The 17,382-nt window shown below is 37.5% G+C and overlaps 1 protein-coding gene across 1 annotated transcript in view; it reads right to left on the bottom strand.

Moving 5' to 3' along the window:
* EPHA6 (EPH receptor A6) overlaps positions 1-17,382 on the bottom strand; it is a 371,852-nt gene that overhangs the window by 79,834 nt on the left and 274,636 nt on the right. Inside the window, exons 8-11 of the mRNA XM_059871825.1 lie at positions 17,192-17,300; positions 14,328-14,398; positions 12,310-12,435; positions 6,932-7,117 (exon numbers count right to left, since the gene is read on the bottom strand). Of these exons, the coding sequence (XP_059727808.1) occupies positions 6,932-7,117; positions 12,310-12,435; positions 14,328-14,398; positions 17,192-17,300 (492 nt within the window). The remainder of the gene's footprint in view (positions 1-6,931; positions 7,118-12,309; positions 12,436-14,327; positions 14,399-17,191; positions 17,301-17,382) is intronic.

Below are 17,382 nucleotides of genomic sequence, written 5' to 3'. Positions count from 1 at the left end.
AGAGAATACATTTGCTTCTGAAAATGTGTTTACAGGATTGTCATTAATGTTTTGTGCTTATATTTAGAACATACTTAAAGTGAATACTCTGTAACTTCACACCATCTATTATGATGTTTTAAAATCATATTCTTTTCTTTCCCACGTTGCTTCTCTCTTTCAATTGTGCCTCCCTTAACAGCTTTATCATCCTCTCCTGATTTACAAGCACTATGTTTATCTCTGAAGAAATGTACCATTTATGAAGGATTATTTTGTGCAAACTGAATTTCCAACCAGGAGTTTGGAAAGGATCCCAAACAGTTTGCATCTAAGTTATTTATTCTTCTGGAACCTGAATTATGTATGTATTAAAATCAGAAAGATAATTATAGTCAGTGAAATAGCTTCTTTTTCTCACATCTAACTGTCACGTTTCTATAAAATGCAATATCAGATATTTATATGAGAAAATTACCAGTCCACTTCTCAATTCTTCCTGTTGATATGAATCTGCTGTTAAAGATATCTTAAGCATTTTGCTTTGCATTAGAAATTTGGGTGTGAGCTTTAAAGCTGTAGGAAATATCACAATGCAAACTTTTTCAGCAAAAGTTTGTATTGAGAGACTAGACCTGGAGTGTCTATGGGTAACAATAAACAAAAATATTAATAAATAATACTAAAACCCAATTATGGTTGCTATTGAAAAACCACACATATTTAAAGATGAGTAACACAGTTCACATTTAAAACAATTATTTCCTCCTTGTTACATCCTGCTTTCACCAGTGGAAGGTGCAGCAGGCTGCTCTGCCTGGAATGGGGTGAAACAACTTGAACTGTGCCCTATGCATGCAGAGTTACCCCCAGCCCTTTCCCATGCTCAATCACGTGTACATTTACCTAGTGTGTCTGTGCCTCTATACACAAGAGCAAATGAATGTACACTTATCAAAATAAATCAAGCAAATACAACTTGTGAATTGAGATTATTGATTGCTTTCTATACACTCTTTAACCCACTCTCTCCTTTGCCTGCCAGCTGCAGTTGCCATTGTCATTTATAATTGTTCTCATCGTTGCTTTTATGTTTTTCCTGCACAGGCATCAGATCAGCCATGTTGTGCAGCAAATCTGTCAGCACAGTGCAATCTTGTCTCCCCCTGATATTCATTGATCTTCTGGTTGCTGTTGTTAAAAAAGCCCCAAGCCTTCATATATCTCCTGCACACTCTAAATATCTGGCCCTTTAACTCAATGTACCCTATTTTTCTTTACTTTCATGGTGGAGGAAGAAATTGCACATTACATTCAGATATTTCAGATGGAAAAGCAATCATTTGTGGTTAAAAATGATGCTAATTATGAAAAATGATGACCACGCATTCCCTTCAAATGAAAATGAAAAAGAAATATCTGGCTATATTTTATCTACAGGACTTTTATCTTTCTACAGCTGTTAGTAGGAATCATTTTTGTCACCTATTTTTCTACTACAACCACATCTCACGTCAAAGCATGTGAATATCTTTGAAAGTCAGGTCCTGTGTGCCTGAACACAGACATCTGAAGGCAAAGGATCCTGAAGAAACTGAAATCCTGTTTCTCAGCTGTAACCTATGAAAGCAGAATTATGGAATTTAGTTATGTTAGATAGTGCACCCTGGTCAGATTAAGCTGCTGTTAACAGGGTGTCACTGCTTGACTGTTTGACAATGTGCTTTTTCTTCACTGCTTATCATCCTGTGAAAGATGCAGCAGCAGAATTGACAGTCAAGATGTATGGCTTGCTAACTGCAGAAAGGGAAAAAGAACACAGAAATGTGCCTGATTTGAACTGCAGGAAACCAAAATGGCCCCTTGATTTTTGGAACAAAATTCTTAGAATGCAGTGCATGAAAGACAAATGTAAATTTTCCCAGAAGGTTAAAAGCTCATTTCTTCTAAGTATATGCCATTCAGGAGAAATGACTATTGTGGATTCTTAACTTTTGCCAGCAACCTTCAACACATGGGTGCATGGTGGTTTGTATGTGTAAATTGAAATGTCCACACAGATGCATGCATGTGCAAAAATAGCACAGGACTATCAACTTTAATTACATTTCTGCCAGTACCAGTCAGGAAGGGTTAGCTATTTTTCAAGAAGGCTACAGATACTTTGTGCTGTCTGTGTTATGTGCACAGCTCTAACTTTCAGCTCTGTATTTTGGATGATACTTCAATAATTTGAGCTCACAAATTTGGCTAACAATGCAGGTGGTTGGTGGCTGTGGGTTTTTGTGTTAATTTGATGGCCACACCAACCCTGGATTCAGTAATGTGTTGCAATATTTATCTAGGAATAAGGATACAAAGGAAAATAAATGGAGTGAGCCAAATTTAAATGTACAGCTCCACTTACTGAACAATTTATAACACAGCTGAGATCCTGCTGTTTTGTCTGTCATTATGTGCACAACTAAAATAATATTTTATCAGAAAAATTCAGCTTTATGCTCAATGCCATGTAAAGTCCACTGGCTAATATGACACACAAACAGCCTCAGCACCACAGTGGATTGTCCATAAAGAACATTTTAACTTTGCAGGATCATGCTTCCTGGGAGTACAATTTCACCATCCATGACCAAGGAAAGAATATGATTAATATTGCCACAAAAGTGACTCAATCCTTTGGTGTAGCTGCAAAACATACAATATAATCTGTACAATAAACACAGGTACTACAAAATATGTCACCTTCTGAAATGGATTCTGAATGTCATTGAACAGGTGGGAGAAAAGAGCAACAGTAAATTCATTACAATAAAGGCTCAAAGGCTTCACCGTGTCCTGAATTTTTGAAAAAAAAAAACAAAAGTTAAAAAAAAAAGGAAAAAAAAAGTCAGATATTAAGAGACTCATAGGGTAAATTCCAGTGAAAGTGGATCACGTTGCTGCTCTGCCTCCCTCATGGACAAGGTAAGGTGCACTGCTTTTAGGGCTTTTGTTGCACTGAATGAGTTATATACAGTAATTTGAAAAGAAAAGCAATGATTAAAGCTTTAAACTGATCTGAAAATGAGTGCCTGAAGATTTCAGAACTGCAATACTCTTTACAACTTGAAAGCCATGAAATCAAAATAGTGAGGAGATAATAAGGGAGTCATAAGTGTCATTCCAAAGCCAGGCTTGATGTCTGAGGATGTGAGTTTACACAGAACCAGAGGTCTAGGTGCTGTCCTCATTTATCCTCCTTTTGTGAAGGGACTGTTTTGGAAATCCTTCTGGAGAATACAAATGCACATAGAGAATACATAATTCTGGAGAATACATAATGCTGTCAAAGAAAATGAATGCCTCAAAAGATTCATCTTGAACATGTGATGGGTACGAATCCTTCAGCAGTCAAAATCTGGAATGGAGGCAATTCCTTAGGACTGATTTCCAAGAATTGGAAGTTATTTAGGGTAGAGTTTGTGGGGGAGAGGAACAAACAGATTATGAATGTAATAAAGCCCTTGCATGCATTGATATTTTTTATTGAGCCAGTACTCATTAGGTTTTGCTTTAAACTATTGTGTAAGGCACTGTAGAGCAAAACTAACTAAAGATTCCAGTCTGGATTTCTTCCAGTACAATTACCATAGTCAGGGACCCTTTTTATACCTTTTGTAGATACAGTTATGCAGCCTGATTTCTTTCTGTAGGCACAGCTTTAATTTAATTTATAGACTTTCCACGGAAAGTCTTCAACATGATGTAGAAATGGAGACATCTTCCCTAGAGCCTGGCTTTCAGTGTTGGTCACACGTGTTTGCACTGGAGAAGGAAATTGTTGTTCTTATACCTGTTCATGAAATAGCAGCAGCTTGGCCACAGACATAAAACTTACCTGAGCATGCCCTGGCACACCCAAAAGAGCTCTCAAAATTATCACTGGTCTAACATGGCTTGAAAGGAAACATGGATGTTTTTATGAAGTGCCCAAGCATCTATGATAAATTTGTGAGGCAATCAAGCAGTCTTTTGTGGCAAACCATGCAAGGAATGGTGTTGCTGTAACAAAACCAAACAAGAATAAAGTTTCCCCTGTGAGTTGTGGTTAGCAATACAAGTGGAACCAGATTCTGTGCCATGGTGTGTTTGCCTTGGCCCAGCAAATTGCCCTTGAAATGAACTCCCTGCTAACAGAAAGCTTGTGCTACAGCAACTGTTCTGCTCACTGCCCTCTGTGATTAGGGACTGCAGCTAGGACAAATGAGAAATGAAGCCATAAGAAAAGGGAATTAAAACTCTGTTTCAGAGCTACTTTTGAGCAGGCTTAGTTTAGCATTTCTTTCCTCCTGTACAGTACATATTCCACAGCAATTCTGAAAACTGTATAATTTAAAAGTTAACATTTGCTTAGCTGGTAGCAGCAGATAAAAGCTCTCATTTGCAGTGAGCAGGAGAATTTGTTATTGCCCCAGTCAATAGCTATTGACCTGGTACACCACTTCTGCTTATTACAACCAAATCCTTTTTCTTTTTTGTTCAATAGTCAATGACACTGTAATGGAAGGCACTGCTTACAAACTGATGCAATATCTATCAGCAAGAGCTAGAAGTTAATGACTAATGGTTACACAGAGGAAAGCATGTGCTAAGAACAGCAGTACACATCTATTAATCAAATATTCTGTATCTGATGTGCCTTTATAGCTTAGTGGAACTAAGCACATCAGATAAATAGTTTCTGTTGTTATTAATCTAGGTCTTAGCACAAAACACCTTTTATTCATGCTATCAACACATAAATAATTTGGCTAGAAAAAGCTTTGTCTGACTTTTAGAGCACACCTTTCAGTAATATGAAATTTGGATTCTGCAATCCTAGACTTAGTACTTTGGCAAGGCAACTGCTCTCCTCCTGAAATCATGTAATTCTCTAAATACCCCAGATGGGGCAATATAAATGCAAGGCAATACCCTAAAGACGAAATGGGAAGAGCAGAGTGCATTTTTGTCCATGGCTCAGCCTGCTTCAGGCTCCTTCCCTGTCCTTTACAACTTGTGTAACTTGCACTTTCTGTGCCTGGGGGTGAACTTTGCTCATAATTCATGTAGTCTGTTTTCATTCTATAATTATGTTTAATTGTTTATTTTTTTTTTAACCCTGCCTGACAACAAAGTTATTTCTTTCAAAGTTCCACTACTTATATCTGAGAGATATATGTTTTTAGACAAGACTGTGACTGTAACAGTAACACCTGCTATTTCTATACTACCTTCAAACATTACAAAACATTTATGAAGTTTGAGGTTGACTCCTTGTTGAAAAGCAGAACTACTAATGATGACTTTTTGGCTTACAGTTCTCTATAATCCTTCCTGTAGAACACATAATACTCCAATATTGGAGCACTGATTTATATGTTTGTTTCTCTTTCCTGAATGCTACCTTGATTTCTCTCTAGACTGAGATGATGAGGCATTACAGAAAAAAACCTAACAAATACAAAGATTAAACAATCATGCCATTGCCAAGGACATTCTTATATTGTACTCCCTATGCACCATTTAATTAGATTTATACAATGCTCCTAAACCACAATATTTTGCCTTTTTCAGACGAGACACACCCTACAAGATCCACCATGTGGATCCCAACCAGACCTGTGATACTGATTCATAAATCACCCCTGCTGGTGAAGACTGGTGGAATTTAATTGCTGATATGCTCAGTGTGAAGCAAGAGCTAAATTCACTTAAGTTCCTACACATTTATAACTCTTGACAAGATCTCCAGTGCTGCCCAGCCAGCATTTACTTGTGTTCCTGCTTGTTGTCACAGAGCTGTTACTGACAGGAGAGCAGACTAAGGTTTTGTTAGCCTACTAACCAAACATACCTAAAACCCAATAAATTTATCCTTCCAATACTGTGTGAGGCAAGAAAAAGACCATCTTAATTTAGAACCACAGAGACACAGATTTGAACGTGGTCAAGTCATTCCACACACCTACTGAAATTCCATTCCCACAACATGAGTTCAAGAGCTAAACTTTCCTCTTTGTCCCTAATTTTTCAAACATACCTTTGCATGTTGTAATGAGGTGAAAACAAGAAATATTCATAACCTATTTGTTGTGTTTACTGTGATGGTAAGAGGACACTGCATTATACACCTAACATTTCCCTTTAAAGGAAAAAAGTAAGTTCTGCAAATTAGCAAACAACATGGCTTGGTTGAGACAATGATTGATTTTGAAAAGAATATACCATGAGCTTTTTAATTCGTTACTGAAAAAGTTGTCATTGAGGAAATTACATACATGTTAATTAGACTTCTTACTAGTTAAGTGATAACTGGATGTTTCAGCCTTTCAGAAAAGTCCATAACACCACTAAACCTGCTGGATTTCAGAGGCAAGGGATCTCTCTTGGCAGCTGCAACAATTATAGGGAGTAAAACATTTCAAAGATTATTCTGGAATTTTAGTTAATCATTTGCAGTATACAAGAAGCTACAAAGAGTTTACTTTTTATTTCTTCAAAATAGGAAATTCATCTCTTCTGGTACCAAAACCAGTAAATCTCAATCAAATAAATAATGAGCACTTTTGCAGAAATAAGATATTTTACAAGATGACTTGACTTCATGGTCAGCACAGTTTCATCTGTGGTTTTCTCCACTTGCCCATAAACAAACTCCATTCTATTTCACAAGAACCTGTAGAGACTTCTCTTGAATGAAGGTAATTGTTATTAAAAAACAATAATGAATCATTTCAAATTGCAAACAGACAGGCCATGCATTTCCTATTATGATCCCAAACTTTGCAGTAATGACTGTCAATGACTTGGAAGATTTCTGAGAACTGTAACCCATACTGAATGAGGAAATAATGCTAATTTCAATACTAAATGAGACAGAATGGGAAAGCCAGCATAAAAGAATTAAGGAAAGGTATTGGTGACTTACTTTTGGTAACAACTCCTTCAAGGCGAATGATATTTGGGTGATCAAACTGTCCCATAATACTCGCCTCCCTCAGGAAATCTCTCCTCTGCCTGTCCATATAGCCACCCTTCAGAGTTTTTATGGCAACAGGGATCTCTCTTTTACCTGGTGTCTTCAGACGTCCACTGCAAACCTCCCCAAACTCCCCTGAAACAGATCAAATATCTGTGAGAAACTCACAGTGCCTGCACAGAAGAGTATTCAAGGAACTGACACATCCCATAGAAATGGACAGAGAAATAACTCATTGAATATTCAGATTTAGGAGTGTCATCACATCCCAGAAAATCAAAATATTCAGCAGCATTCACAAGAAATGATCACCTTTCCTCTGGGCCATAGTAGAGATCATGGGACCTTGTACTGCAAAAGGCAAACCTTCAGCCCTCCCCACTGAGAATGAACATTGGCATCAACAGGTTTGGCATGTATAACTGAGGAAGGAATGCAATGACACCTGGATTTTTATTCCACTGATGACAAAATATCTATTGATAGAAATATTCATCTCTAGGGGTGAAATGCACTAAGACCTGTATGTTAAGAAAAGCCCTGAGACTATCAGAACACTTGACCATCCTTCAGCTACATTTAAAAAGTACTTTATGCTGTTATGACCTAGAAAAGCACTTGCACATGGTTTATTTAAATGGACTTGCATACCTACTGGAAATTAATTACATATTTCCCTGTTCAGACAGCCAAAGGCCAACAGTCCCAGCAAATCTGGACTTGTGCAGTGAGAGGAATATCAAAACTTGTTTCCCCTGATGTTTCCCTGTCTGTGTAGCTCCTGTGAAGGATGTGTGTCATTCTCCTTACACATTAAATAATTCAGGTTGTATGGAAATCACAACTTTCCTTTGATCTTGAAGTCACACAGAAGTTATTTAGAGCCCCTACCAAACGCAGTTTTGGATGACTGCAGGTCAGTTTTCAATGGGTTATGATTCAGTAAAGGAAAAACAAGGCCCACAGAAATATTTCAAAGCATTTCTCAGTGCAGGTTGCTTTCACAGCAAATCTATATTTTTTACCCCAGTCATTTTGGAATCAGAACTGCAAAAAACCAAAAAGCAAGTAATGAACAGATATATATATATATATCTATCTATATATATATATATCTAAAACTGGGGATTTAACACTCCATTGAGTGCTGTCTGTATTAGTTTTCCTTAAACTTTAAGGACAGAAGTAAACAAAAATAAAGGAGCTCTATTCTATAACAGTGCAACTTCAAATATGAAACAAATCCAGAAGAGAGGTACATTAAAGGCACAACCTTCACCTCAGAAAATTATAACTCCCTGATGTTACAGGATTAGAATGGATATTATCACAAGACTTTTATTTTATTAGGTTCTGTTGGCTTCCACTAAAAGCAAAGTTTTATTATCTTTAGATCCAGGAAGAGTGAGATTAAAATAACAATTTCATAGCTTGTCTTTCACTTCAATGACAGAGGCATCATCAAGTGCAGGAGTACAATTAACACATGCTGAACATAACCTCTGAATAAATCAGCAGCTTCCTAAAGAACTAAAAAAAATCAAGTGGTCCCAGGTCTTCTTTGTACAGTTCCTCCCACCAATTTAATTCTACTTAATTAAAAAAAAAAATTAAAGATGTGTGCAAACATAAGATATGTGAAAATATATGTCATTGGAGTGATGCTCTGGGAATCTTTTGACAAGAGGGGAGGTTGTGTAAGGATTTTCCTATCTGATTTTGTCTCTTTCACCTTTAGAAGACTCTCCTTAAAAGTTTGCTTGCCTGACTACTTGCACTGAAAAAGCAGTAGATCATTTGGACTTGTAAAGTGCTCCCACAAAAGGAAGTGATGAAAGCTGAATGTTTTGCAGGAGACATGGTCTTTCAGCCTTCTGTTCTGTGACATGTTCAGCAGGACCAGAATACTTCTCTAAAGCCATGACCTTATTGCATCTTGCTGGTTTTTCAAGCTTAAATATCTAAAATGAGAATTTTTTTCTAATTTCTTTCTCGTGACAAAGCAGTGAAAAGCAAAAATACTAGAGCCTTAATATCCAGTTTTTTAAAGAAATTCTGTAGCAAATAAATCTGCAGAATTGCAAAATCTCATTTTAAGACTAATTTGGAAAGCATAGGTTATAGAATAAGCCATTTTGCTACTACAAGATTATACAAGAATATGACAGCTTCAGAATTTCATAAATAATGACATTCATCCCTCAGGGACTGAAAAAGGCTGGTACCAAGTGCTTTAAAATGAATTAAACTGAAGGAGGCAGCTGAACAACTTGCAATTCCAAGCTTTATTATCTGTACAACATCCAAAGCAGGGGAAGGAACCCCTGTTCCTTTCACTATTTTTTTTTTTTTTTTTTTTTTTATGCATGATTTGGAAAGTTAGAAAGAAATTTCCCTCCCCTTGGATGTTGGGATTGATAAACTGGTGAAGATAAAGACTACCAGCAGGTTTATTTGTGACATGATGTCAAACTCGAGATCATCAACTACAGAACAGACAGAAACCAAAGATGTATAATAACTTCTGCTTCAGACTAGATGGAGATCAATGGTAAAATTTAAAACACTGAATTATTTACACTGAGAATTTGACAAGATTTCATCCAACAGTAGATTTTCTACACTTCTGTTCGGATAAAGAATTTTCAATGTTTTTAAAGTCAAAGGGGAATGGGTTAAACCAAAGGGGTTTTTCACATCTAAGAATCTCATTCTCACTGCTCAAGTTTGAAGATAAACAGGATAAATGTTGACCCTGCAGCAGCTGAGGTTCATGACTGCATGTGTAAAAAGTTGAAGCCAAGAGCCAGAAGTCAATGAAGTCAACATTTTTCCTTGCTCCAGGGAAAAGGCTGATCACAACTAGAGAAAAAGATAGAGTCCACTGCCTGCTCAGTTTTAATAAAATGTAAATAATCTCTGGTTTAATAACAGAAACTCCCCACTTTACTGTATATTATAGAAAAAGGAGCTAATTGAGCAGTCTGGAAATTTAATCTGTGCAAACCACACATCCCTTTTTGCATTCAGCAGGGCATATGTGATGCTGAAAGTGAAACAGGAGTGGCCAGTCCCTTAAAAGTCTGATGTGCAGCCTGGTATTACTGCATGGGATCAGAACAAAGGTCTTAGAGCACAGACAGTGGCTGCAGATAGAACTGGAAGGTCACAGCACCAAATACAGCTCAATCCTCTTCCCCTTTTCAGTCTTTACACTTGTGTGAGAACTTGCAAGAGATTTAGATCATGCAAAGAATATTGTCTGCTCTGGAAAAACTGAAGAGTTGGTCTCTTCCTCAAGTTTCAACATTTTAACAAAGAAAATAGGATAACTGTAAATTTTAAGACAAACTTGATAAAGTACCTCTGGGAATTCATTCCTTGAAGAAGGGCTGAACCCTTAAACCAAATAGCAAGAAGAGATGAAGCAGAAAAAAGTGTATGGGTGAGATATAATTGCCAAATACTTTAAAGTATAACTTGGATACAGAGTTAGGTTGGAGTTAAGCTGAAAAAAGAAACTAACTAAAAATACTTGCCTGGAGTGTCACAGCCATCAGAACTGCAAGTAGTGAATTATCAAGAACTTTTGGACATGACTTTTTCCACTGAAAAAACAAACTGGAAACTGCTATCAGGAGAAGAACAGTTTTTAAAATGTCATGACCAGAAATGCTATAATTTATTTTTTTTTCAAGTATTTGTGATTTTACACTTTGGCAGTTTCAGAATGGAATCTTTTGGTTCTTGAATGGAAATAAATTTTGTTTGAAAAATTAAAGTTACAGAAATTAAAAATTATAATTATGGGCCAAAAAAAATGTTAAAACAGAACAAATTTGGAAGTGAAACTTTTAATTGACTTGTTAAAAGAGAAGATGTTGATTTTTTTGGTTTCACTTAGGTGAAAATTGTAAACATCTTTTAAAAGTAATTATCTTGTGATAAGAAATCCATTTTTTATCCAACTGAAATGGGCAGTACAGAATTAGAGAGAATGCATAGAGATCTTTAGGACTGCTGAGAATTATACTGATATGTGATGTCCCTAAGCAGCTACTGAAGAGCTGTGTAGGAATTTGTACTCTCCTTCCCTCAGCCAAGGTATTTAACCTGTATCTTGTATGCATGGAAATGGGTTTAAATTTGGTTGCAACCTGTTTGCAAGTCCTGTTAGATGAGTATTGTTGAAGTTGACAAATTTGCCATGTAATTTTAGAAAATAAAAACCATAAAAATAAAACCCATAAAAGTAAAATATGTCAAAGCATACACTTCCATGCATGCAAGAAAGCAGAGAGAGAAGCTGAGAGAAAAAATTTCATAAATTACTTAAACTGAGATTAAGGACACAATTTTAATCTGAACTAAAACAGTTAATCCTTGTCTGATGTATTCAACTGAAATCAGCAGTTACACAGATGTGGAATGTAGCTCAATCTGCTTTATAATCTAAGACATCAATATCTACAGTGTGTCTGAAGAAAGGGAAGAAATAGAAGAAAGCAAACTGAATGTTCCCTGCAGAGGTCAGCCCTCTGGGCTCTCCCAGGCTCATCATTCCAGAGGAGCACAGCTCCAGCTGCAGATGATGTGGCCTAAGCAATCAGGTAAACTGGGGTCCTCCAGCTCTATGGACAGCAATGTGAAACAGAATTTTCTCTTTTAATTTCTCTCTCCTGTCTGCTGCCAACCTGGTTTTATTTCTGTAGGATTATTGCACAACATTTTCTAGTGCATAAAACACTTCTTAGCAACACTGGGGATATTTCCATGGTTATCAGTGCAGTGACATCATTGAATGAGGGGTTTAAACTGATAAATACCCTTCCTTTCTACAGTGACTAAGATATATGAAACAATATATGAAAAAAAAAGGATTACAAGGCATCATCTTTTATACTGTCTACATCTTATCAACAGATCTTCCTCTTTTCCCTCTCTGCCAGGGGTCCTTCTCCAGACAGAAAAACCTATCACAAGTCAGCCTCTCCTCTTCCTCCCTCATACTCCTCCAGTTTTCTATTTGAGAAAAAGTTTTTCTCAGTCTTCTATATTCAGAATTTATATCCCCATAGAAAGAGACTCTGATCTAATTTCTCCCTCAGTGACTGAGAATACATCAGAATAACTATGGCACATGCTGAGTGACACAGTGTTTTGAATACATCTGGAAAACAAAACAGAACAAAACAAAGAAATCCCCAACAAACCAGGCAGAAAAAAATCAATCCTACACAAAAAACTGATAATGAATTAATTTCCTAAAGCTTGTGAAAGCAGTATTGCCATGCCTAGAGATTTTTTTACAGTAGGGATAGTTTTACCTGCCCCAATGACTCTTTCAATACGAATTCTTGAAGGATCAATCTCCTTGGCAAACTCATGGACAGCAAGAGATGGATCTTCATAAGTGTCTGGATCTATGTATGTTTTCAGTCCTGGGAAATGTACTGCAAGAAAGAGAGAATAAGAGGAATCAGGAACTCCTTGACATTCATGCATTGCAACAATATTTTTCTTTTTTTTTAACTAGATAATTGAAAGGACTGAAAAGAATATCTTCCAGGTTTAAAATTTCAGAACCCAACAGGAGAGCTGGTCACTTGGAGAAGGGTCTGCAGGGACACCAAGTGAGGGCTCAATGATATTGGGAAAAGCATGGCCTCAAAACAGCAGTGATTATTGCCAAAGCAGTTTATATTCCCTTTGCTGCTCCTTGGGCAATTGAGGCAATCTGTCCTTTACTTTGAAAACAGTTGTTTCTACTTCACTCCTTTCATTTAGGAGTAGATGGCTGAACATCCTGCTTTGCCAAACAAGTCAAGTCTTTGAGTTCCTTTTCTCTCAGGACGAGTCCTGCAGGGCTGTGCTGCTTTGTTCTCTTCTGATCAGCTGGAACAGCCAGAGAGCCAGGTGCAAGATGACAACAAAAATACCCAAATCCATTTTCAGGATAATTTCTGTCTGTTTCCTTGGAGATGGCCATGGCAGTAGTGGGTTGGTGCCAGATTGCTTTGGCAGGCTCCAACAAGCTGTCATTTTCTGGCATGGCTGATATCCCTTGTGTTCCTGAGTATAGCATGTTCAAGAACTTGTGTTGTTTCTTCTGGACTATCTGTGTGGGAATTCTTTTTAGCTGCTGCCATATTGTGATTAGATTCTGGAAAACTTTCAATCCATTATCAGAAGTTGATGCTAATAATCCATCAATTTATCAGGACAAAAAAGAGGCATCAGCAGCTGGGTCCAGAGAATACCTTTAAAAAGAATGAAGCATTTCTCAGCCTTCTTTCTCCTGTCAGTTAATAGCTGAGTCTAAAACAGTAATTCCTCTTTATTCCTGGTTCTGTGGAGCACATATATGAGTAGAGACTTGCCCCCTTCAGCGTGATGCTGAGATCACTACAAATGAATGGAAGGCTCTGAGATGAAGCTTTGTGTCAACATGAAATACAGTCATCATTTACCCTGGCCTGAAAGACACTGAGAGAGGCTTTTTTCAAATTCAGTCATGGTCTCAGAGGCATATATCAAACTCTCCAGGAGGAGGGTTTTTGTCTTCCTTTATTTCTGGCCATGCTTGGAAACAAATGACAAAACCATCTTTCTAGGCAGTGTACTTTATGGGCAAAGGTGCCCTTTTCCTTGACACAAAGAGACACTTGCCTCGATATACTGGTGTCACCTGAAAAAATATTTTACTTCTGGTAACTTCTGTGTTGATCATAGCATTTCCAGAGATGTTATCAAAATGATGAAAGAATAAAATCTGATACCCTTTGTGCAATATCCTTTGAATAAAAAAAATTGAAATGGTTACTCCAACAGGAAACAGTAATGCAACTAATTTAAACTAGGTAGCTAAACTAAGCTGTATAAAGTAATTACTGCCCATGAGAGATCACCAGGATTTTCTCTCACTGTACTGATCAGTGAGCAGGAACATGAAGGAAGACAACCCATTCCACTTCTTATTTCTTGGGAGGCTGGAAGCATAGATCCCTAAATCCAAAGAGAACTAGATACAAATAAGCCAAACAGTCACCAGGAGAGGAATTTTGAGGCAGAAATCCAGTACCCAGAACAACTGAGAGTTCAAAGAAATAAACCTGAAAACCTGCTAAATATTATTAGCTGAATACCAAAAACCCCTTTAATAACAGATTTAATAAGAATAGATATAGTGAATTGCAAACAAAAATAAAGACCGTTGATGATGCCGACAATAAGGATCTACTCAAATAACCAGATTAAAACATCAAGGGCAAAAGTTGTTCAGGAAACTGTGGACTTTCTTCATTTAAAACATGATATAGATATTATATAGTGTTGAAGTACTCACAGTGTCCATTTTGCAAATGAGCCCTTCTTTTCTCCTCAGATTTCATTTTGGCCTTTATGTACCACTGGCATCTTTCAAGAAAAACAAGCGAGGTTTTAAATAAAATACTTGCCATGAATAAAACAGATGTACAGTGAGTTTTATCTGCAATTTTATGAAAACCAAGTTCTTTGCATTTGGAATATATATTTACTCATGAATCTAAAGAGGGAAATATGCATGATGAACTACAAATATATAATCTATTTGTAAGAATAGAAAAACAGATCATGGTTGAATGATTAGCATGACAATAACTACCTGAGTTTAAGTTTGATGTAATCCTTTTTTTATGTTTGACTCCTCCAAAGAATTCTGATACTTCAATAAATTATTACTTTCCTGCATTCCTGTTTGCATACATAGGCCTGTGGTAATTAAACCTTATCCCATTAACTTTCATATACAGTGGGTAAAATACTCTCTCATTTTCTTCATAACAGAATTATAATGACTTCACCATGTTTAATGAAAAAGAAAATATTTTTTCACATCAGGACCCCTTTTTTCTCTTTTGCTGAGTGGCTCTGTGTAGATTGAGCTGCTGAACACTGCCTACCTGCAGGTCTGATAATGCTGATTTAGGGGGTCACAGGGCAGGACCAACTGTTACAGCCAAGAAGAAACAAAATATTTGCTCTTGGTCTCAAAGCTCTTTCTCACTGACTGAGCAGCCTAAAAATTACTATTTAGAAGGAAAGATTTTGGTTTAAGGGACAGCAAAGGGTTGTTGAGGCTGTGATGCCTGTGGAGAACAGCAGTGCCTGTGGATGTGTGCTCTGGAGTACAGACATGCAGTTCCAAGACCAGCTTGAAAAAAAAAACCCCCACTGTCCTCTGTGTGAACATTGCCAGCATTATAAAATTACATAAAACTAATTACAGTCAGTAAATCCATCCTAACAGTGGAGATCCATGAGGAATAGGTGAACACACCCACCTCATTTCAATGGTTTGTTTAAACTGCTGAAACCCAGCAGGAACAGTCACAAGTGCATTCACTGCTACACAGGTGATGAGGAGGAAATTGAGGTTAGAAACTCCTGAAGCCTTTGTGCCCTTGAGGAGGGAATACAAACCACTGGATTCTCAGACTCTGTGGAAACTTGAGATTGAACACCAGTTGCTGGGACTCCCTGAGGATGCCAGTGCCACTTTTAGGACCTGAACATGAGGTCTGTAGGGTGCCACCTGTCCAGAGCCTTAAACACAAGTTCTTACACCGCAAGTGCTTGCCCAAGGGAACAGGCAAAGAAACAAGCTTTAACCTTACCCAACCCTCCTACACTTCCACGTGGCCCCAAAGTTTGACTACAGAAGCCAGAGATTAATCACCAGTGGAGGAGTCTCCTCATTCTCTGCTCATGCTGGCTGCAGAACAATCGGAGATAAGGCTAAATCAGACTGAGCTTAACATCCCATGACCTGAGACTGAGCCAGGCCCCCAGTCCTGGGTCTTGAAGCCTCTGCTGCTTTCATATTCCTATCTGCAGTTGGCAGCCCTGCTTCCTGCTTGCTCCTGGTGGGTAATGACCCAGCACAGAGCAGAGGCAGGTGCTCATTTCACCCAGCCTCTCCACTCTGAATAGGCTCATCAGCAGCCCTGGGACTCGACAGCTCATCAAATTGTTAATTCCAAACAGTGAAGCAGAGCACATCTGTAGGGTACCAGTGCCATTTTTCATGCTGAAATTTGCCTCCAGTCCTAGAGTAAATTGAGTATTTATTCAAAATTTCCTTGCTCTGTCTTCTGTGGAACATGCTCTTATCATTGCATTTAAGCAGCACTTCAAAATGAATTCCTATCTTACATAATTGAAATGGTCCCATTGAGTAAGGCAGTGGAAAGCCAAGAGAATCTCTGATATTCTTAACAGTAGAAAACAGGAGGAAGAAACACAGAAGGAAACACATTTCCATATTTTTTTTCATTCCCAAGTTTAGTGATTTTTTTTCCTAAAGGAAGTGTTTGAGCTGTTTCAGGATTTCACATATGGATTCCAACAATCAATCTGGAAATTTGTCTCTGTCTAAATAATTCCTCTCTCTTCTAAAAGATCCTACTGCTTCTCACCTTCTGTAGCAATTTCAGGAATATTTACTCAGCCTCTAAGATTATCTAAGGCCACAATATGTTCCAAGCTTAACTGCTCTCATTACCTTCACCAGAACATGAGATTTAACTGGTTTTATTATTTAGCAGAGAGAGAATTCATTCACATAGTGGCAGCCACTGCAGTGCCATATTCAGGGTATTGCTGGGGTATTGCAAAAAAAAAAACAAACCTCTGGCCTGCACTGATAGAACTCCACTTTGTGTTCAAATAAGAGGTAATGCTATACCAACAAAACAGATGTGCAATTACAAATCTAAAAGTGCAGCACCCTCTGCACTTTTAGATTTGCACTTTTGATATCTGAGTAGTGCACTCCCTAAAGTTTTGCAATTGACAGTTATGAGATTTTGTAAATACACTGCAAGGATTTTTTTCTTCTTTTTTTTCTTTTCCTTGTAATGTCAGAGCCTTGAAGGTGCAGCAGGTCTACTGCATTTTAAAAGTATCATTCTGCAGGCAAGGGGTCCAGAAACTTATTTTTAAATATTCAAACTACTTCCTGGTTTCACAGAATTTCTTATCTCCCCAAACTGTGTCCTTATGAAAAACCACACTTACAAAAGAACTGTATGACCAGTGCTGAACAAAGAGGATATTCCACTTTGTCTAACCCTAATTTTAGCTCTGAAAATGTGGTTTAATGACTTGAATATAATTCTTAAATTCTTAATTTTGGATGGGACTATATGAGAACAGTGTTTTAATTACCTGCCAGTGATGAGGAAGAACAAAGTGAGGATGACCAGCAGAGTGAATCCACCCACAGCAGCAGTGGCAATTACAAGAATCTGTCCCTGCTCTGCAGCCATATCAGAAGCTGAAAAAGAAACACAGAGAAAAGGGGTTGATGCTCCATCCATCACCCAGGGATTTTGGAGAATGGCTGAAATAATTTCAAT

Source organism: Haemorhous mexicanus, chromosome 2, assembly GCF_027477595.1.
Source record: "Haemorhous mexicanus isolate bHaeMex1 chromosome 2, bHaeMex1.pri, whole genome shotgun sequence".
Lineage (NCBI taxonomy): Eukaryota > Metazoa > Chordata > Aves > Passeriformes > Fringillidae > Haemorhous > Haemorhous mexicanus.
This window is presented reverse-complemented; position numbering and strand designations above follow the sequence as displayed.